The sequence below is a fragment of the Pseudorasbora parva genome, chromosome 6 (genome assembly GCF_024679245.1).
Source record: "Pseudorasbora parva isolate DD20220531a chromosome 6, ASM2467924v1, whole genome shotgun sequence".
In the NCBI taxonomy this organism is placed as follows: domain Eukaryota; kingdom Metazoa; phylum Chordata; class Actinopteri; order Cypriniformes; family Gobionidae; genus Pseudorasbora; species Pseudorasbora parva.
Window position 1 is genome coordinate 42704434 of NC_090177.1, and position 22934 is coordinate 42727367.

At 39.2% G+C, this 22934-nt stretch overlaps 1 protein-coding gene across 1 annotated transcript in view; it reads left to right on the forward strand.

The window, feature by feature from the left end:
- zgc:113278 (Translocating chain-associated membrane protein 1-like 1-like) overlaps positions 1-22222 on the forward strand; it is a 30976-nt gene extending 8754 nt beyond the window's left edge. Inside the window, exons 4-12 of the mRNA XM_067446970.1 lie at positions 334-450; positions 530-588; positions 1881-1965; positions 4008-4078; positions 8165-8269; positions 8417-8560; positions 9190-9347; positions 14680-15218; positions 16280-22222. Of these exons, the coding sequence (XP_067303071.1) occupies positions 334-450; positions 530-588; positions 1881-1965; positions 4008-4078; positions 8165-8269; positions 8417-8560; positions 9190-9347; positions 14680-14753 (813 nt within the window). The 3' untranslated portion in view covers positions 14754-15218; positions 16280-22222. The remainder of the gene's footprint in view (positions 1-333; positions 451-529; positions 589-1880; positions 1966-4007; positions 4079-8164; positions 8270-8416; positions 8561-9189; positions 9348-14679; positions 15219-16279) is intronic.
- The last annotated feature ends 712 nt before the right edge of the window (positions 22223-22934 follow it).

Here is a 22934-nt window from a genome sequence, read left to right on the forward strand (position 1 = left end):
ATGACATGAAGTTGACCAGACAAAACATGAAATATTTTGTGTTCATATTGTCTGCAATGAAATACAAGTCAAAGTAAATTTAGAAATCACTTATTTTTTATTTTATTTGCACATTCCATACTGTCCCAACTTTTTCTGATTTGGGGTTGTAGTTATAAAACTATAACTACTGTAGTTTTTACTCTAATTTGTTGTTGAAATGTAATCATTTTTACACAGTGGCTTTCATTTTCATGACAGATTTATTTATTTCATTTAACGAAGATTCTTAGAACAATTTGCAAAGGCATATGTGGAAAGTCTCAAGGCAGTAACTTGTTTCATTTTCCATAGAAAATCAATCGTCGGCTACACCTGTCCAAAACGAAGCACAGCAAGTTCAATGAGTCGGGACAGCTGGCCTCCTTCTACCTGTTCTCCTTCATCTGGGGCTGCAGCTTCCTCACCAATGTAAGCGATTCGGACATCGTGTCTCCAGTCTCTCCTGCCCTCAGTCACTGACCCACTGACTGTTCTTCTCTATCAACAGGAGGAATTTGTGACAAATCCAACTTTTCTCTGGGAAGGTTATCCTCATATTCACATGGCGTGAGTGTACAATCATGTGACGGCTTCAGTCAGTAAAACAACCATTAAAATGTATTCATTTGCTGATTACCTAGTAATTCCACCTCTTTCCTCAATAAGCCACATGATTTGAGGTTGCGTTCATGTCTAATACAGAGAAGTTGTGTGCCTAACTGTAATACTTTTAGTTAAAGGGTTAGTTCACCCAAAAATGAAAAATATGTAGACCTTTATGATTAATGATTGACCCTAATGTGGTTCCACACCCGTAAGACCTCCGTTCACAGTTTAAGATATTTTATATTTAGTCCGAGAGCGTATGCAAGTGTATGCACACTATACTGTCCATGTCCAGAGAGGGAATAAAAACATCATCACAGTAGTCCATATGAGACATCAGTGGGTTAATCAGAGTCTCTTGAGGCATCCAAAATACATTTGGGTCCAAAAATAACAAAAACTACGAATTTATTCAGCATTGTCTTCTCTTCCGGGTTTGTGTTCAATCCTCAGATAGAGATTCAAACGGTTATGAATCAGCGAATTGATTCATGATTCGGATTATTCCGAATTATTTTGTTATTTTTGGACCCAAATGTATTGTCGATGCTTCAAGAGATTCTGATTAACCCACTGATGTCTCATATGGACTACTGTTCTGGACATGGACAGTATAGTGTGCATACACTTGCATACGCTCTCGGACTAAATATAAAATATCTTAAACTGTGTGTGAAGATGAACGGAGGTCTTACGGGTGTGAAACGACATTAGGGTGAGGAGTTAATGACATACATTTCATTTGTGGGTGAACTAACCCTTTAAGTGCTCATTCAAATCACTAACCCTAACTATATGCTCAGTAATAATAGTGATCATTTCTTTAGCAGTCCTGTAATGTTAGTTGTGGTTTGTTATATCCAGGTCTTTGATAACGCCGTGTCCAATTGTTACAGTGAACATCCTTTTCTTTTAAAATGGTCAGCATTAGTTAATTCCTATACACTATTGAGAAATACATTTCTGATCAGCTTTATTATAATATGACCAGATTGATCATTTTTGTAGTAAACATTTCATACGTTCTGCACATCGTTGTCCGTTTTTGATTATTGCAGGATCTCAGTTGCCCTGTAATTAAACCATCCAAAAACACTGAATAACTGTTCAAATGCCATTCACACAAACCCTTTGCTTTGTTTTCTGATGGCACGGCGATCATATTAGGGTTGTTTTGTGTAACATGCTCAGCTAGAATGTGTAAGTATGTTGACACATTATGTGCAAATCCTCTTTATTTTTTGTCTTTTTAGTTTCCAAGTGAAGTTTTTCTACATCTGTCAGATTGCCTACTGGTTCCATGCTCTTCCTGAACTGTATTTCCAGAAAGTACGAAAGGTAAGGCTTAGTTCAGGCTGTATGAAGTTGAATCTGAGAGTAGTTGTGTATAGACTTGGTCGGCGTTACTGGGAATGCCGTGGGCTAAAACAAGCTATTTGAATGAGCACATGCGTAGTAATGGTGTTAGGCGCTTGATCTTTACTCTGTAATGATTATTAAGGTGGATTTTTGCTTGGTGTAATGCCGGAAAGTTGCTGTGTGGCGTTCTGCACCTCTAATAAGTAAAAAAAAAAACAGATCTGAAGTCTTACAATGACGAATAAACAGACGGAGCCGTTCGTCTATTCCCGAAAGCCTCTGCAATATACGTCCCTTACAATCAAACATTTGCACTATGATGCTGTATTATTGTAAAGATGGAAAAATAAGAGATTAAGAGACAAAAATGCCAATAAAGTCTTTATTACTTCCAATAAAGCCAGTAAAATACTTGTCACAGGACTCAAAAAAACACTTATCGTCAACTTATCGTTAAAGCAGTTTTTCTCGATGAGCAATCACATGAGGTTACTGATGTAAAAAACAGAAGTCGTCTTTATTTCATTATGGGAAGGCCTGGGCTGTGATTGTGCTTCAAGCTGATATAGTCACATTATATGTAACGACAGTTTCTCGTCAAAATGATGACGATGGCTGCTATAAAAAAACTTTGCTTTTGTCAGTCATTTGAAGGCAATTTGATTAATATTGTGGCACTGCCATGTCAACTCCAAATTTGCTTTGTAATATGTAAATGCTGAACTAATTTCATTGTGCATGGCTGTGCTAACAAGAAAAAGGAATAAATACACTGCAAAAAAAATGCTTTTCTTACTTGTTTCTAGTCCAAACATCAAAAAAAATCTTAAAACAAGAAGTATTTACTAGACAAGCAAAAGTTTCTTGGTTTGGGAAAAAAATAACTCAAAATAAAAGAGAGATTTTGCTTAAAATAAGCTAAATAATCTGCCAGTGGGGTGAGCACAATAATCTTAACACAACATTATTTTACTTACCCCATTGGCAGATTATTTAGCTTATTTTAAGCAAAAACTCTCTTTATTTGAGTTATTTTTTCCCAAACCAAGACAATTATATTTACTTGTCTAGTAAATACTTCTTGTTTTAAGAATTTTTAGATATTCAGACTAGAAACAAGACAAAAATACTAAGTAAGAAATGCATTTTTTTCAGTGTAAACAGATAAAAGCATGCAAGACAAACTAAACTTGATCTAAACCTGTCATTGATGCCAAACAGCCCATCATATAACTGGAGATTAGGCTTTTGACAGATGTTTGTTAAACGTGGTCCTGACTTAAATTAAGATTTCACTTAGGACCTATATTGTATCCCACACAAACTTATACATGAACAAACGCCCTTTGCATTGCACAGAACATATTTAGAAAAATGTCACTTTCATTCCACAAGACAAGTTTTATAATCATTTTAAGACAGTAAACGTAATGCATACATTTACACTATATAACATTGTCGCTATATGATAAATTAAAATAAGCTGATAACATCACTGTTTTCTCCAGAACGACTGTACAGCCAAATCTAATTGTGTTACAGTATTATCCTGTTTGACACTGTGAAGCTGCTTTGACACAATCCTCATTGTAAAAGCACTGTATAAATAAAGTTGATTGATTGATTGATTGATTGATTGATTGATTGATTGATTGATTGATTGATTGATTGACTGACATACCTTAAATCCATTAATCTTCATCAAAAGACAAATGTGTGATTTTATGAAGTAGGCATGTTGTGTAATATTTGGGGGAGCAGGACTCATTTTGATGAGAAAATGACACCTCTGGCCATTGCGTTGGGTCGTGTGTCCAGTCACAGATACTGTACGGACAGTCTGACCCAATTTGGCTCAGTTTTTCTATCTATCTTGCTCAGTCGAGTGTCAGAAGTGGTTCTACGGAGGCTATACCGGGTTAACGCCGTGCCGACTCTGCACCCTGACACCGACCAAGTCTATACAATATGGTTCTTGTAATACGCAGTTCAATTGATATTGTGTTTATTTTTGTTTTCAGGAAGATATTCCACGTCAACTCTACTATATTTGCCTTTATATATTTCACATCACTGGTGCCTATGTCCTCAAGTGAGTGTTTCCTTATTTCAAGGGGAGTTTGCTTTTATGCTGAGGGGAGTGATAGACCCCGAGACCCAAACCAGCTCTCAGCAGCTGGAGATCTGTCTCCTCTTTAAAGGGAACATGCTGGATTTATTGCAGAATTAATTTGCACTGTGATTTTAAAGTAATCTAACTTAAAGGACAAATTTTTAAGTTTATCTTGATCGTTATATCTTTGTGAGTACAGTCTATAGAAAAAAAAAACGAACCGGATTGGTGCTTGCAACACATTACTGTTAATACCCAGAGCCCCCCCTCAGCTATACCGCAGCTTTGGGGGCATAAACGTAACGGGTGTCTTTGTGCCTCTCAGACACAAAATGCATTTAAAATGTCTGTCCAACATGAACTGGTCCCTCACATGACAACGAGATGAGTTTAGCCACTCAGCCATTGTTTAAATTCACCTGTTTTAGCCGGCTAGCTGTGTGTCGCGCTGAAGTCCCATGGGAACGCAGCGGTAGCCGGAAAATAGGCAGTTCAGTTGGGAAGAGCGTGATGTGTGTGTAAAGCAAGATTATTTTAAATTTTTGAACATTTTTCCTCAAGCCGGGTGTGCCCAAATGGAAGGATAAATAAAGTTTACATTACCTCCACAGTGGCTGCACCCGTCTTTAACCACGGAATGGCATTTTTCTTCAACCGGCCCGGCTGTGTTGTGTCTGTGTAAGTTAGTCAAGTGTTCGCTGCAAATTTTTACAATTCGGAAAGGCACAAACGCAAACAATTTCTTCTTCACTCGCGAGCCCGATCGGATTATCACTCTAGTGATGTCCGGTCATGAACGAATCGTTCTTTTGAACCGGTTCTTTTTAGTGAACCGGGCGAGCCAGTTCACCAAATTGGACTGAATCGTTCTAAACGGTTCGCGTCTCAAATCAGCGCTGAGTCCGACCACACACTTTACTTTAGTTACTCACTTTCTGACATGAGTGACAGTCCCTCCGTATATAAATAAACTAATGTCTTGAATTATATGTTGTAACTCCAACCCTTCACTGAACTGAGTCATATTTTGCTGAGAGATCTGATGAACTCACGAGCAGCGGTCCTCATCGGATCAGCAGTACAGAATCGAAAACTATTTCTCTCGGACACGTTCAATACTGAGGACCGACGAGCCGATGAGCGAGCCTCTTCATAAAAACGATGCTCTTCTCGACTTTCCGGCTACCGCTGCGTTCCCATGGGACTTCAGCGCGACACACAGCTAGCCGGCTAAAACAGGTGAATTTAAACAATGGCTGAGTGGCTAAACTCATCTCGTTGTCATGTGAGGGACCAGTTCATGTTGGACAGACATTTTAATTGCATTTTGTGTCTGAGAGGCACAAAGACACCCTTCACGTTTATGCCCCCAAAGCGCCGTTTTAGCTGAGGGGGGCTCTGGGCATTAACTGTAATAACTCCATGTTGCAAGCACCAATCCGGTTCATGTTTTTTTCTATAGACTGTACTCACAAAGATATAACGATCAAGATAAACTTAAAAATTCGCCGGCGTTGTCCTTTAAGCAGCTGTGCAGTTCTTCTGAATCGTCTGTAATGGTGAAAGTTGGACATGAGTCTGTACGTCAAAACGGGACCCAGACAAAGGCCATGTTTATTCAGACGAGTCCAACTCAGAGTCTTACACTAATGGCTTGTTTCCACCGAACGGTGCGGAGCGGTTCAGTGCGATTCGGGACCGTAAACCCTTATCCGGCCTGCGTTTCCACCATCAACAGTACCCTTATGATAGGCATGGTGTACTGACATCATTCTCGCAACACCGTAAACAACAATGGACGACACACAGCAGATCTTGGTCTTGCTTCTCGACATGCGGCTGCTTGTCTTAAGAAGACACACTTTGTTGGAGCCAAGACTGCAAAGAAAAACACAGCCGAAAAAAGCAAAACGATCAATCTCAGAATGTGCCTCATCTTGACGTCATTGTGTGGCGAAACACCGCCTCTACAGAAGAAGATCAATGCCTAATTCAGTAGTTCATGAACTCGTGGAGCTGTTCGGATAACGCAAGCCTGCAGAAATAAACATAACAAAAGAAGATAGCAAGATATTGCACTATTCCTGGTTGTGGAAGAACACAGTCGCCGCATAAGCTTCCTTCAGTGGTTGAAATGTATTTTTAATGAAGTTCCAGCTCACGTGTTGAAGACCTTGTTTTTGTATTCGCTTCATTTCACTGCCGAATCGTTTGTAAATAAGTCTCAGGTCAACACTGGATTTGCAGACATATTGAGATTAAAACACAAAGTTGTGCCTTCTATATGGGATCCGACAGGAAGGGTGCAACACACTTAAGTGAGTAAAATATTTGTCATATTTACATTTATATAGCGCTTTTCTAGGCACTCAAAGCGCTTTACATATAGAAGGGGAATCTCCTCAACCACCACCAGTGTGCAGCACCATCTGGATGATGCGACGGCAGCCATATTGCGCCAGAACGCTCACCACACACACCAGCTGATTGGTGGAGAGGAGACAGAGTGATGAAGCCAATCAGGAGAGGGGGATGATTAGGAGGCCATGATGGACAGAGGCCAATGGGCAAATTTGGCCAGGATGCCGGGGTTACACCCCTACTCTTTTATCGAAGGACATCCTGGGATTTTTAACGACCACGGAGAGTCAGGACCTCGGTTTAATGTCTCATCCGAAGGGTGGTGCTCTTTTGACAGTACCGTGTCCCCATCACTAAACTGGGGTGTTAGGACCCACACAGACCCCAGGGTGAGCGCCCCCTGCTGGCCTCACTAACACCTCTACCAGACGCTTCTGGTTTTCCCATTTGGTCTCCATAATATACCAATCAATCGCTGGTGGAAGAGAGATAAATCATTGTGTTTGTTTGATAAATATGTTTTGCGAGCCACCCTGTGAGAGAATTCTTCCGATTGCCGCTTTAAACAAAAAACCTCCCTCGTGTGGAGCTGAAGCTCATTATAATATGCAAAGCTTCTCCAATCCTAAGCGTGGCGTTTACTTCCAGGTCTCCTAAACGCACGGCCATCAAAACCCAGCGTTCAGGAGAGAGCCTCAAAACCAGTGTAGAAAATAGACTATTACTTATTAGTCATGATGTTTTTCAATGTAAAAACCACACGAATATCATAAGCTATAAACAGTATACATTTTTTTTAAAAAGTCAGTTCATGACACCTTTAAAGCTACACTGTAACTTTTTTTAGTTTATTCTTAGCTAAAAACACTGAGTTCTTTCAAAAATATATGTGCTCATTAATGTATATTTACGTCTTTCAAGTAATAAAATATTCTGGTAAGTTTATAATATGCCATTGAAAACACATACAAATACATCTTGAAAGTACATTAGCCAAAGAGGGACAAACCCGTAAATTCAAGCTTCACCTTTCGCGTTTAACACTCGATGGCACCGTGTCGAATGTGAAGAGGGGGATTGCCGTGTTAATCTTGGACTAAATCGGCCACCGTAGGAGTTAAAACGAAATCAGAATTGAGAGGAACTGAAACTATTATTCAATGGATGGTCATATACCTTTACATCGCTAGATGGGGGAAAATATCACACAGTGTAGCTTTAAGATAAACAACACAAGTTGTTATTTGGCCTCTAGAGTCCGCTCTTGTGCTATATAATGCCAGCAGACCCTTACGCTTGGAACATACTCTGCAGGAACAAAGAAATTTGTTTCCAGGCGGATCGTTAAAGAACGCAACACACTCGGCTCCCCGACATCCTGGAGAATTCAACCAATCAGATGACGACTTCCAAACTCCTGAAGTGCTGAGACTAGGGTACCATACACGACTTCTGACAATGGGAACGACAAAAAAATGCATACCGTGCTAAACTACTGAACCGTACCGTTCGGTGGAAACGAGCCATAAGAAACATTAATTCACATGTTTTATGATTGATCATCATGTTTTCGGTTTTGCAACTCAGCACATGGTAGATGAGTGCAGCAATAGGGATTCATCCATAAGGAACAGGTTTATAGATGTGCTTTTGAATGCTTGAACAGTGTATCTTACGGGCGTGATGCTGTCTGTCATCTCTCAGTCTCCACCGGTTAGGTCTAGTTCTTCTGGTGCCACATTACCTGGTGGAGCTGCTGTTCCACGCCTCACGACTCTTCTACTTCAGTGATGAAAACAAGCAGAAAGGGTTCGTATCTTCAGCCCTCAAGTCATTCTGCTTATTTGCACATTTTTCTTGTCATATAATCTTATAATACTTTTCTTATAATGTTATATTGTCTGTGCAGAGACCTTTGAATTAAGAAAAATGGCCTGTTCTGTGTCTCTCTCTTAGGTTCACACTGTGGGCTCTGCTGTTTGTCATCACCCGCCTCCTGACACTCACCATATCTGTCCTGACGTTTGGTTTCGGCCTGTCCCGCACAGATAATCAGGGCTTTTCCTTAGCGGATGGGAACTTTAATGTGCTCACTGTCAGGTAGGTCAGCTGCATTTCCCACGTTTGCTTACTCTGTGTAGTTTACTTCTATGTATTTAGTAGACAAGTATTATACAAGCAGTTTATCCAAAGGAGACCGCAATGCCAGTATGAGATGTTACTTTCAAGATTGGCCAGAAACGTTCAGTGTAGCTGAACCACATGCCCAGACTAGAAGCATCTGGTGTTTCTAGAGTTTTAAAGTGTGAATCTGCATGACCATTGGTCATTGACATGTTGTTAGGAAGGTTATCATCTACATCCTCAAAGAGTCTGGCTGACTTGTGTTAATGTTGGTCAGGTGATGAGGATCTCATCCAGATCCTCTCTGATCCAGGACTCAGATATACACAAGAATTGTATTGGCATCCTGGGGTTATCAGGCCTAAACCACAGATAGAGCTTGAAGTCATTACTATAACAGGTTGGAAAAGCCAAAAGGCCGAATGATTGGTCTCGGTTTAGCTGTGTATATTGAGAACTGGAGAGGGCCAAACACCGAACCCTGAGGCATCCCGGGGTTAGCTGATGTGTTACCTTGAATGATCTAACAGCGAGGGTAGGACTCAAATTTGAGTTATTCTGGTGTTAAATGCTACATTTTTAAATGCTGTACTCTCTTCTTTTAGGATGACATGCCTGTCCGCCATCTGCCTAACCCAGGCCTGGATGATGTGGAAATTCATCAACTTCCAGCTAAAGAAGTGGCGAGAACAATCTCAAATCCAGGCCAGTAAGAAGAAAGCTGTCAGCCCGAAAAGCAGACCCAGCAAGAAGGACTCTCGAGGTGAGTCTTTCCTGAAAGTCCTTTTGCATGTAAATTATATATTATGATAATCTTACTATTTATCTTTCTTTTGTGCAAAATTAAGATCCATTTTCACATTCAACTTGGCCGTTTAATCACACGACTACAGCGTTTGGGGGATATGAAAATGCTACATTTTGACGGTTTTTAAACGATACTATTATCATTGTGAAAACGGTGACGCCATGCGCATGTTTAATCTATAGGCACGCAGTGTTTCTTCTACAGTGTTTCATCGCTAACTATTGGCCTGGCAGCAGAATACCACATTTTTAACTGTTTATACGGATCTGTGTGACGTTTTGACACCGCTGTCGTCTCTACGCAACACTTTTCAAAAACGTGATGGAAAAACATGTACTCGTGTCAACATACCCTTAGAAAATTCACTTTAAATTGACTTGTCACAATTCTTGCACCAAAGCAGACTAATATAAAATTGCAGTCCGTAACTTGTTTGGTTAAAAATGATCCAAAATCAATTTTTGAGCAAGATTAAGGAGGAGTCCGGCTAGTAGGCGATCGCATGCGAGTTAATGTATACCCTTTTCTCACAGCGGCTAAAATGTACAAACCCGATTTCAAAAAAGTTGGGACACTGTACAAATTGTGAATAAAAACTGAATGCAATTATGTGGAAGTTTCAAATTTCGATATTTTATTCAGAATACAACATAGATGACATATCAAATGTTTAAGAAAATGTATCACAAAAAGTTGGGACAAGGCCATGTTTATCCTTGTGTGGCACAGTCTGCAAACGTCTGAGGACTGCCGAGACGTTCAAGTTGCTCAAGTTTAGGAATAGGAATGTTGTCCCATTCTTGTCTAATACAGGCTTCTAGTGGCTCAACTGTCTTAGGTCTTCTTTGTCGCATCTTCCTCTTTATGATGCGCCAAATGTTTTCTATGGGTGAAAGATCTGCAGGCTGGCCATTTCAGTGCCCGGATCCTTCTTCTACGCAGCCATGATGTTGTAACTGATGCAGTGCGTGGTCTGGCATTGTCATGTTGGAAAATGCAAGGTCTTCCCTGAAAGAGACGATGTCCGGATGAGAGCATATGTTGTTCTAGAACTTGGATAGACCTTTCAGCATTAATGGCCTTTCCAGATGTGTAAGCTGCCATTGCCACACACACTCATGCATCCCCATACCATCAGAGATGCAGCTTCTGAACTGAGCGCTGATAACAGCTTGGGTTGTCCTTGTCCTCTTTAGTCCGGATCACATGGCGTCCCAGTTTTCCAAAAATAACTTCCAATTTTGATTCATCTGAACACAGAGCAGTTTTCCACTTTGCCTCAGTCCATTTTAAATGAGCCTTGGCCCAGAGAAAACGCCTGCGCTTCTGGATCATGTTTAGATATGGCTTCTTTTTTGACCTATAGAGTTTTAGCCGGCAATGGTGAATGGCCCGGTGGGTTGTGTTCACCAGTGTTTTCTGGAAGTATTCCTGAGCCCATGTTGTGATTTCCATTACAGTATCACTCCTGTATGTGATGCAGTGCCGTCTAAAGGCCTGAAGATCACGGGCATCCAGTTTGGTTTTCCAGCCTTGACCCTGACGCACAGAGATTGTTTCCGATTCTCTGAATCTTTGGATGATATTATGCACTGTAGATGATGATAACTTCAAACTCTCAGAAAAGAAACTGAGAAACTCCTTTCTGATATTGCTCCACTCTTTGTTGCCACAGCGTTGGGGGAACTGGTGATCCTCTGCCCATCTTGACTTCTGAGAGACACCGCCACTCTGAGAGGCTCTGTTTATACCCAATCATGTTGCCAATTGACCTAATAAGTGGCAAAATGGTCCTCCAGCTGTTCCTTATAGGTACATTTAACTTTTCGCCTATAGACTAAACATGCGCATGGTGTCACCGTTTTCACAATGATAATAGTATCGTTTAAAAAACGTCTACATTTTGCCTTTTCATATCCCCAAACGCTGTAGACGTGTCACTGAACGCCCAAGTTGAACGTGTAAATGGATATTTCTTTTACAACAAATACCTATCTGACTAAATAGTTTTTTTTATTAAATGTAGAAATAAAAATGTTGGAGAGCCTAAAATGAAACCTGCTATGCTCGCGATCTGCCCGTCTATTTCCATGTGCGTCTCCGCCCCCATGTTGTCGTTTCAATTAACGTTGGCTGAAAGATGCTAAATACGAATTTCGGATCAAACGGGCACAAACCCCATGAAGTGCCTCTTGTAAAGTTTGCAAAAATACGTGCAGCTTTTCACTATGGCCGAGTCTGCTCTTTCGAGTCACATGAAAGGTAAGTCATAGACTTTCAAGTAAGCTAACTAAAGTAGTTTAGCCGCCTATTTGTTTAACTTGCGCTATTAACTGTTAACTTGCTAATAAGTGACAGAGTATATGTATAATGTGATAATGTAAGATTAGCATGTCCGTTATGGCATGTTCATTTGTGGAATAGGCTGTGAACGTAGCCACAAATCCGCAAATTAAAACCTACAAACGTTAGCTCTGTGCATAAAAATAGTGTCAGATGATCATACAAGTAACTTAGTGCTGTCAAAAATATTGATATTTTTGATATGCATCGATAATGAAATATCCAAAACGATACCTCTCCTCTTTACACCTGTTGCTCTCCCCTCCACCTCCTTTCCGGCCGACGGGTTAACCCTCTAAACACTAACGTGCCGACACGTTCTGCTGGATTTATCTTTATGACAGTGTGTTAGTGTGTGATCGGTCTGAATTTCGCACAGGATTGCACATAATTCTACAAATTCCCGCAGATTTCGCCCTCAAATCTGAAGTGCGCACATACAGTAATAAAGCCAACCTCCGACATACAAGTAAATTTAAAAGAAATTGCTCCTTTTCCCAGCTTATTAATGGTCAAATACACACAAAAATATTACACTGTTCATCTGGGTGTGTATTAACGTAAATACAGTTCAGGAAGAATGAGTAACAGGAACAGTGTTTTGAGTCCACACTTGCGTCAGGTCTTAAAGGGGCAGCAGTTATTCAAACTACAAAAAGACAAAAGATCTCTTGCTGCTCTTTACTGATTAACTTGTGTAACTTTAACATATTAATATGTATTTAATTTTTACAATGAAAATCCAATGTTATTTTAAATTTGATAATTTGTTTATTTTTTAATTCAGTGTCTCACCTGAACAGTTAGACCTAGGCCTACCTGATTTATTTGTGCTATTGATTTTGCTTATTTGTTCTTATTTTATTACTGTTTTCTCTTCTTTTTACCATTTGAAGTCAAGCTTCTTGTGCTGTATGTAAGCTACTGCAACACAATTACCCCGTTGTAGACCACGCACTGTAAGCATATTTGTGAGATAATTGTAATGGTAATTGATCAATGTTTATGGAAAAAAAAGCTTAAGCTTTATCATATAAAGTGATCTCTTCAGAAGAAATATCTTGATTACCTAGACTTTTAATAGACATACACACACAAAAAAGAAATTAATTAAAGGGGGGGGTGAAACACTCAGTTTCAGTCAATCTCATGTCAATCTTGATTCCCTATAGAGTAGTATTGCATCCTTCATATCTCCGAAAAGTCTTTAGTTTTATTATATTTATAAAAGAAATATGGGCTGTACCGAGTCTTTCCGGAAAAAACGAGCGGCTGGAGGCGTATCGAGTGGGCGGAGCTAAAGAATGACGATCGTGCGGCTACTGCACGAGAGCGTCTGAAAGCTGACATCTTCAAGCGTGGAGAAGAAAACGTTACTCTAATAAACCATGGCTATCAATCAGAGTCAGCTAATACAGATATGATCCAGAATCAGAAATAAACTGAACAGGAGAAACAGCAACAGCAGGACGTCCGTCTCTGTGGTATGGACTGTATTTAGTGGCCTGTCAACATTTGTGTGTATTTACTCGCAGTTTATGAGGACATGATTCGGTTTATGGACTATTGTATGCGACTAGACCTTAGCAGTAGCAAGCAAAACGGTTTTGCACGTCAGACTGGAATCCAAGTCTTTAACAGTGCAAAAAGCTCAGTATGCATGAAACAGCATTTCACCCCCCCTTTAAATATAGAAAAGGTCAATGAGCTGAATCTGATTGACTGTCTACCTCAAAGACGAATGTTTGCATCATTAAAATTTTCAATAAATGAATTGAAAGTTAAGTGAACCCGTCGAGTGGTTTTTACAATTACCAGGCAGGTTAGATAGTAAGCAAAGTCTACTGATCTGATCCTTCTGCTTTACGAAACACAATTTTGGCTGTTTATAGTATTATTATCTTTTTAGTGTGATGATAACACTAAATAATAATTTTGACAATGTATTGGTATGTATTTTACAGCTGTGTTAGGTGCTGGGAAAATCTTTAAAATGGACCTTGAAAGTGCTTGAAAAGTGCTTGAATGTGACCTTTGAAAAGGTGTACGAACCCTGTATTAGTGTTGAAATCCGATGGCTCAGACAGGCCTTCATTGACACCAATGTCATTTCCTCTCTCAAGACCCATAAAGGCATTAAAGACGTCGTTACAAAGCCCATCTCACTACAGCGGCTCTACAATCATTTATGAAGCGACGAGAATAGCTTTTGTGCGCAAAAAAAAAAAAGACTTATAGTGATGGGCCAATTTCAAAACACTTCTTCCTGAAGCCTCGGAGTTTAATGGATCAGTGTATCGCGTGTCAAATCGCCAAACTGCTGAGATCACGTGACTTTGGCGATCCGAATCATGAATCGATACACTGATTCATTAGGCTCCGAGGCTTCAGGAAGAAGGGTTTTGAAATCTCACAAGTGTCCCGCATTGTCCTGCAGTCACATCTACTGTTCTGCAACAGATCAATCTCCAGTTGATCACCCGACTCAAAACATTAGATTCATCCGCACTGAGGAGCCGATGCACAACAAAATTCATCCTGTGAAAACTGGTTGGACATTGGAAGCTGTACTTGAAAGCCTCCCACTAGGGGGCGGTGTCAGATTTACTGGACTAATTTATAATAAAGTCTTTTTCTAATCTTGACAAGACACATCATTGGGAAGACTTATGGTTCCAGCAATTTGTGAAATTGTGACAGAAATGTGTTAATTGTGGTGGCTGTTTTTTGTAAAACGCCTAAATAAAATCAAATTTTTGACTAATTAAATTTTGAACTCCAAATTTAGAGCACAATTTGGATAGACATATGGCTTTAATTTTTTATAGTCCAAAAAATAATGCACATTTTTTTGACAAATTGCCACTACTAGGGAATGCTTCAGCACCGAGACGTTGAAATTGCCTTGTTTTCCTTCCTAAATGCTTTTATGTCTCATCAACAGGGGGTTCAGTCAATGGAGTCACGAAACCAGATGAAAAGACATCGCCAAGAGCAAGAAAATCTAAAGCCTCGTAAGAGGAAAGAGACAGCAGGTGCCCGAAATGTGATGCTCTGTTTCCACTCTGAACTTTAGAAAAGAAACGGATTGATAACTGCGAAACCAACTAAGGAACTAATTTGTACGGCATGGTTCAGGTGTAATTTCTCCTTCAGTTTTTTCCTGTCTGCATCTTCAAAATGAACTCTAGATTTATAATAATTCATTATATGCATTTGCTCATGACTTTTGGTAAGATTGAGAGGATTGTGGTGGACATTAAGATAATTGCTCATGAGAAGCATCCTCACTTTTAAGTTCAGTATCTGCACAGTGGAAATATTTCTGTGTGTCCCTAAGCTTAACACAGTTAGACCCCATTGAACATCATTTCTGTGCTTCGTATGAAACCCACTGTGTTGATAGAAGCATTTGAGAAGTGTCCTTTGTTAATTGTTACCCTTCAGCCCTCAGTCCTGTAAGCTACTATGAAGCTCAGTAAGGCCGGGGACACACTGCAAGCGTGTCGTGAGCGTCTCGGCTGCGTGGCGTGTCTGTTTTTATTTCGGCTCCCATATTAACCGGTTAGCGCTTGCATACTGCCTGCGTCAGCCGCGCGGCTCACGCGCGGTCCGAGCCGCGCGAAAAACGCGTGCATGCTTCAAATAGAAGAGTCGCCTATTTTTCACGCGACACGCGAGCGTGTTGGAAGCGTTTCTAGGCAAAACAGCATAGGAAAAGGAGTTTATATGCCATTTTGACACGAATACATATTAATAAATGACATTTTCATGTGTGAAAGTCTTTAGGTTAACATAAATGCAGATATAGGCCTACTTGTAATAACAAAAAACAACATAATTATCGTTTTGAAATATTAAACCTGTCAATACAGAACGAAATATTCTGTAGCCTATTTTGCCGTCAATGCCAAATATATGTATGCAAAGACAGAGAAAACGCCAGGCAGCCGCCCCGCGGCTGACACGCAGCAGAAACACACCAGAAGCGTGTCTGACGCGGCGCTGCTGCTGCAGGGAAGCCCTATACTTCATGTTAAATATAAATAGATTGCCTATTGATACAGCAAAGACAGCGTCGGCAGTAGCCTATTGACCATACATATATTTGGCATTGACGGCAAAATAGGCTACAGAATATTTCGTTCTGTATTGACAGGTTTAATATTTCAAAACGATAATTATGTTGTTTTTTGTTATTACAAGTAGGCCTATATCTGCATTTATGTTAACCTAAAGACTTTCACACATGAAAATGTCATTTATTAATATGTATTCGTGTCAAAATGGCATATAAACTCCTTTTCCTATGCTGTTTTGCCTAGAAACGCTTCCAACACGCTCGCGTGTCGCGTGAAAAATAGGCGACTCTTCTATTTGAAGCATGCACGCGTTTTTCGCGCGGCTCGGACCGCGCGTGAGCCGCGCGGCTGACGCAGGCAGTATGCAAGCGCTAACCGGTTAACATGGGAGCCGAAATAAAAACGGACACGCCACGCAGCCGAGACGCTCACGACACGCTTGCAGTGTGTCCCCGGCCTAAGAAACTCCTATGGAGGGGTGCAGGTGTGCGCCACTTTTTTTTTAAAACTATTTTCCCATAGGCTTTTGGGTTATGGTTAAAACAAGCTCTGTGATCAACAAGAATCAAGTTTATTACTTACACTTTTTGTCCATCAAGAAAGGTAATTATCACAGATGAACACACTTTTATTAACTTCGAAGCCTAAATGCAGTCGCCAGAAGTAAAAGGCTAATAATGGTAGGCGATAAACGGACAACACTACGGTCACATGACTTCAACGAGACTATTATGACTTAGCTTCTGACAACTCTTCCAGTTTTTATCTAAAACATTTCCCTAGAGCGTTTGAGTTAAACTAGTGTATAAGAGCAGAATTGGGAGCATAATGAGGTTGTAAAGGCAGACAGAGTTTACCAGTTTGGCGTGATCTCCCCTAAAGTCTCTGTAGTCACATTTAGATACTTGTTAGCAACCGGCTTTTTCAAGACGCATAACAGCTTCAAAAAATCACGAGTGGGGTAATACTAATGTATTTTATGTTGTATAAAACGTGAAAGTGTCTTGAGCTTGTGTTCACCACAGACCTTATTTCAGCCATTTAACTAAAACCCCGTTCTAAAAACCCATTGACTTTGGGACGAGGGAACGGGAAGTGCTACAGTGCTAACTCACTTCTACATTTAGGCCTACGAAGTGATGCCATACCTGCACTACTCTATATGAAGAGGCTGAGGTGGCGAAGGACTGTGTTTTTATGTAGCTTTTAAATGACCTTAGCTGTGTAATTTTACTATGTTTGGCTGGGTGTGAATGTGTTTAAGGGAGTCATTTTGTAATTGTTTGTAGTGACAGCAGTCGAGGAAGAGCTGTTTGTGAGAGCGCCCCCTGAAGGCTTGGAGGTTATGCAGGAAATGCTTTGAAAATGTTTTTTTATGGACAGTTGTTGAGGTGGTTGGATCTCCTTTTTGCATTTTACATTTTGCCCCAAGAAGGGTTCACTTGCTAACCCAGGACTATTAAAGAGCCCAAGTTTGGTTGCTACCGTATGTGGCTATCGATATAATTCATAATACGCGCCTAATACATCTGTGGTGATGATGATATCACACTTAAGCCCTATTCAGACGGGATTATTTTAACATAGAGGTGAGGTAAAGTAATTATTATCTGATCTTCTCAGTGATTATAGTCCCGTCCGAATGTGCCATCCAGGTAATCATTACAGACAATGTACTTTTACCTTTTGTAAAAAGGTCCGGAAAAATGGCCTGAAGTAATACAAAGCCTGTGTGAATAGACCCACTGTACACAATTATTACATCATTTCCTGTTTAAGTGTTTTTTTTCAAGCATGCATGTCTAACAAACTTCGTGTTTTCACTGTTCGGATTAGAAAAAGTGTCGAAAGCACTTGTCAGACGCACAAAACTTCTTTTAGCTTTAGGTAAATGCATATTACCAACAGAATTGTATTAATTTAATATTCATTCGACTGGACCTAACCATTATATAAAGGTATATATGAGAGAATTTTATGCACACATAATTTTTGTATTTATGCTCAAAACAATACACAAGTAATAACAGAATTCAGAAAAACAACTGGAGGGAAACTTTGATAAATTATGATAACTACATGACACTCAAAAAGGAAACAAATTGCAAACAGATAATTTTAAGGCTTTTTTGCTCTCAGATAATTTAATTGAAATAAGTATTTTTCACACATAAGAGAGAGAGGTTTATAATTTAGAGATTTGTGTCCCTGGACCACAAAACCAGTCATATGGGTACATTTTTTGAAAGTGAGATTTATTCGTCAGCTGAATAAATGAGCTTTCCATTGATGTGTGGTTCGTTAGGATAGGAGCCGAGATACGACTATTTGAACATCTAAGGGTGCAAAAAAATCCCATTATTGAGAAAATCTCCTTTAAAGTCCTTAGCAATGCATATTACTACTAATAATGCATGTTTGATATATTTACGGTATAGGAAATGTACAAAATCTTCATGGAACATGATCTTTACTTTAATATCCTAAAGATTATTTTCCATTAAAAGGAAAATATACCCGTGAGACTTATGACTGGTTGTGTGCTCCAGGGTCACACACAGATTTATGAATGTGAAATTAAGCGAGTAACGAGATCAGATTAACAACACACATTCATTGTAAATCAAATTTTTAATAAATGTGCACGTGATGTCAGGAAGCAACTTAATACGGTCCCACTTCTGCTAGTTTTACTGAGATTTCTTATGCCGTGTGATTTATTAATATTACAGAAGTCCTTTTACTCCATCTACCCTTGCGTAACGAATCCCGTCCAAATAGGGCTTAAGTTCAGTCGTGATGCATAGCAAAAGACTTCACTATGACATTGTGCTTTATCTGTAAGACAATGTAAGCCAGTCTTGTGGGAAATAGGTTTTGGGGGCAAAATGTGTCAATGTGCAGGTATATGGAGTATATGAAGCGCTGCTCGACTATGAAGAGGGTTGTAACATCTCTTTTCCAACACTTTGTGGCCTTTTTTCCTTCTGTTTGAGTGATCTGCTCTCTGTTATCTGTCACCTATGACTGCGGTGTTCATATGAAACCATACGATTCTTTAAGTGTCCTTAAGCTAACAAAAGTAGACGTTTCTCGGTTTAAGCACTGTTGAGTTCTCTTTGCGTCTGTGTTGTGTGTTTATTAGTGTGATGAGAGATTTTGATATTCTTCATCCGTGTTGAAATGCCGTGAGCGTGTGGTTGTTGCGATCTGTGAAAGAGTTGCCTCATTGAGAGCATTTAATGCCTAATAGCAGAAATAAAACCATAGGCCTGGAATCTAAAGTGGTGTTCTGTTAAAACATAAACATGTGCAAGCAAGACACAAATGTTCATTAATTGTGTGAACCAGTCTTCACACATGTACTATTGGATTACACAGATTCACACACACACATTTTGGGGGTGTATATCAGTTGCCAAATTGATTATTTGGGACTTACACTGCCGTTCAAACGTTTTTAATGTTTTTAGGGGAAGTCTGGTGCTCACCAAAGCTGCATTTATTTTATTTTTTAAAAAAAGCTTTAATATTGTGAAATATTATTAAAATGTAAAATAACTGTTTTCTATATGAAATATATGTTCAAATGTAATTTATTCCTGTGATCAAAGCTGAATTTATCATCATTACTCCAGTCTACAGTGTCACATGACCCTTCAGAAATCATTATAATAAGCATTTATGATTAATATCTTTTCATTTTACATGTGTAAAACATTTTTTAGGATTCGTTGATCCGTTGAAATTTCAAAAGTACTGCATTTATTTTAAATAGACTCTTTTGTAACATCCTAAATGTCACTTGATCAGTTTAACGCATCCTTGCTGAATAAATGTATTCATTCCTTTAAAGCAGCACTAGGTAACTTTTCAACCTTCATAATATATTTTCAAGACTCTTGTGATGATAAATCGACTTACAATAGGTTGAATGACACGTCTGCCATAGCCTGATGGGGTCTGTATCGTTTTTAATCGTACATTTAAACTTCGGGTTTCTGGTAGTAACCCGAAAACAAAAAGAACTACAAAATTCGCCTGCTTTACGGCATATACGTCACTTCCACCAACACACACACTTCCTTACATTCAGACGTGCGAGCCCAACTTTGTTCGTCGGATAATATAGTCATGTCCGAAGCAGCAGAGACAAATAAGAAAGAAAAGGATTTGTTGGAGGAAAGCAATAAGAGGAAACGAAAAAGTGATGTGATTAAAGGCAGGAGGAGGATCAACATGTGACCAGCGTTAGCTCGTCGGCGTGAGCTGAAGGAGGCGTGCCCGACCGATGCTGTCCTGCTTGTTACGGTGATTACCTACCACTCAAACATTGAACTGAAGTATCATATAGATTCTGGAAAACGGTAACCAATAGACTACTATAATGACGCTGGCTTGTAAATGTGAGCATCGCGATTATTTGGCGTTTGAAAAAAATAAAACCCATGAAATTATATTCATATGACATGCTGAAACATCTGCCACTGACTGTACCTGATGAAGACATTTCACACGCGCCGCCAGAACAACTCCTGCATGTGAACTCCTCCTGCAGTGTTCAGGGGAACTGTTAGTGCTGCACCAACCCGCGGGACGCTTTTATGAAGTTATTTGGCCTGCACCGCACCACTGTATATATTTTTACAACCCGCCCCGCAGCCGGGACCATTAAATAGACATACGGGGTCCGCGGGTCATGAGACGACCCGCGCATTACTAGTTCAGGGCTATCGGGGCTGTCATGTCAACAAATGCACGCGCGATGGCATCCCTGTTGTAGGATGACAGATCTTACGACAGTAGTTGAGGACATTATTTCCCAACTGTAGGGGGACTCCGAGAGCAAAAGTTACCAAGTGCTGCTTTAAGCTCTTTCCCAAAATAATAAAATAAATAAATGTGTACTGGCCCCAAACTTTTGAACGGAAGTACAATGTTACAAAAGCTTTCTATTCCAGATAAATGCTGTTCTTTTGAACTCTCTATTCATCAAAGAAAGTTTTCAACACTGATAATAAGCATAAATTATTTATTGAGCATCAAATCATATTAGAATGATTTCTGAAGGATAAAGTGACACTAAAGACTGGAGTAATGAGGATAAAAATTCAGCTTTGATCACAGGAATAAATTATATTTTAAAACATATTCGATTAGAAAATGTTATTTTACATTTTTATTAATATTTCACAATTTTAATGTTTTTTTTTTTTTTGTATTTTTAATCAAATAAATGCAGCCTTGGTGAGCATAAGAGACTTCTAAAAACATTTTTTTAAAATCTTACGGCTCAACACATTTTGAATGGCAGTGCATATTCACGTTACTGAGCAAAGATTTGATAGAGGAGCGCTCAGAGGTCATTCACTTCAGGTAACGTCCATCTGTAATTGCTGTTAGTGAGCGTAGTTGTGAAACAACACACCTGCCCAGGACTCCTCTCACGTAAAGCTTTGTTTTGTAATGCAAAACTGGTTCTTGAAATTCAAGTTGGTGCTGGTTCTTGTCTAACCGAGGTCAGGAGTCATTTAGGTTTGGTTTAACATAAAATCTCCCGTCATTAATTACACAGAAGGGGTTTTGTTTTTGTCCCAAACCACCAGTTAAAGCCACATTCAAACTTCTCTGTTATGCCTTGTGTGGTTCAGGATTTGTTTCGTGTGTTTGCTGACTGATGCCTGGCAAACTAAAGACAAAAAGATAATGATTATATAAAGTAATTCACTACTGAATAATTGTCAGATTTTTTAACTATTTTTATAGCGTTGAAATGTTGAGAGATGAACATTATTTAGAGCATATAAATATTTTACTGCTTTATGGGTTTATTATTTTTATATACTGTGTTGGAGAAGCTTTCTACCATTTCAGTGGGACTTCTAGTGACAATAGATATTGTGAAAAGATCCAAACGTTACTGCCGCATTCACTGTTTTTGTTCTGTTTGTGTTTTATTTGGGGTATAAAAAGTTATTAAGAGTCTGTAATCTGCAAGTCTTCATTTAGTTTTCTTCTTGAGTAATGGGATTCTGGTGAAAATAATCGTCACACCCTCTCATTGTTCTGTCTTTAATGGAGAGCTGTGCTGTTTTTGATGTGGCTTAATTGTTTTCATTTTGTGGATGTAAATAGAAATGTGAAAAAAATCTACAGTGATCCGCCATCAGCACCGTAATTCTTCAGATATCTGTCCAATCATAAAGATTGCACCAAAAGTCTTCAGATACACAGAAGCTAAATTATTTTCTCACCACGCTTCACATATACGCTGTTACTTTTCTAATGCTTGCCTGTATGTTGAGATATATTGTTTTTATATATAAATGTTATTAATATATGTATTTATGCAAGTCTGTGTGATGCTTTTTGTATGTTTGTCCTTTGATTAAACCTTTTGCTTAACCCTAGTTTTGATCATTTTGACCCCATATACCTCCGACTGTACTGCTTTGAATGTTCATTAAAAATAGTTTTACATCTCTAGATCACAACATGTTTTAAAAAAGACCGCAGTCTATAAGTATATCAAGTGTACTGTTGTCTCAAATTAACACGTAAAGCATTTTTTTTATATTGCATACAAAATGTCTTTCTTTTGGCAATTTTGGCACCAATTACAGTTTTTTTATATATATATACAGTCTTGTTCAAAATAATAGCAGTACAATGTGACTAACCAGAATAATCAAGGTTTTTAGTATATTTTTTTATTGCTACGTGGCAAACAAGTTACCAGTAGGTTCAGTAGATTCTCAGAAAACAAATGAGACCCAGCATTCATGATATGCATGCTCTTAAGGCTGTGCAATTGGGCAATTAGTTGAATTAGTTGAAAGGGGTGTGTTCAAAAAAATAGCAGTGTGGCATTCAATCACTGAGGTCATCAATTTTGTGAAGAAACAGGTGTGAATCAGGTGGCCCCTATTTAAGGATGAAGCCAACACTTGTTGAACATGCATTTGAAAGCTGAGGAAAATGGGTCGTTCAAGACATTGTTCAGAAGAACAGCGTACTTTGATTAAAAAGTTGATTAGAGAGGGGAAAACCTATAAAGAGGTGCAAAAAATGATAGGCTGTTCAGCTAAAATGATCTCCAATGCCTTAAAATGGAGAG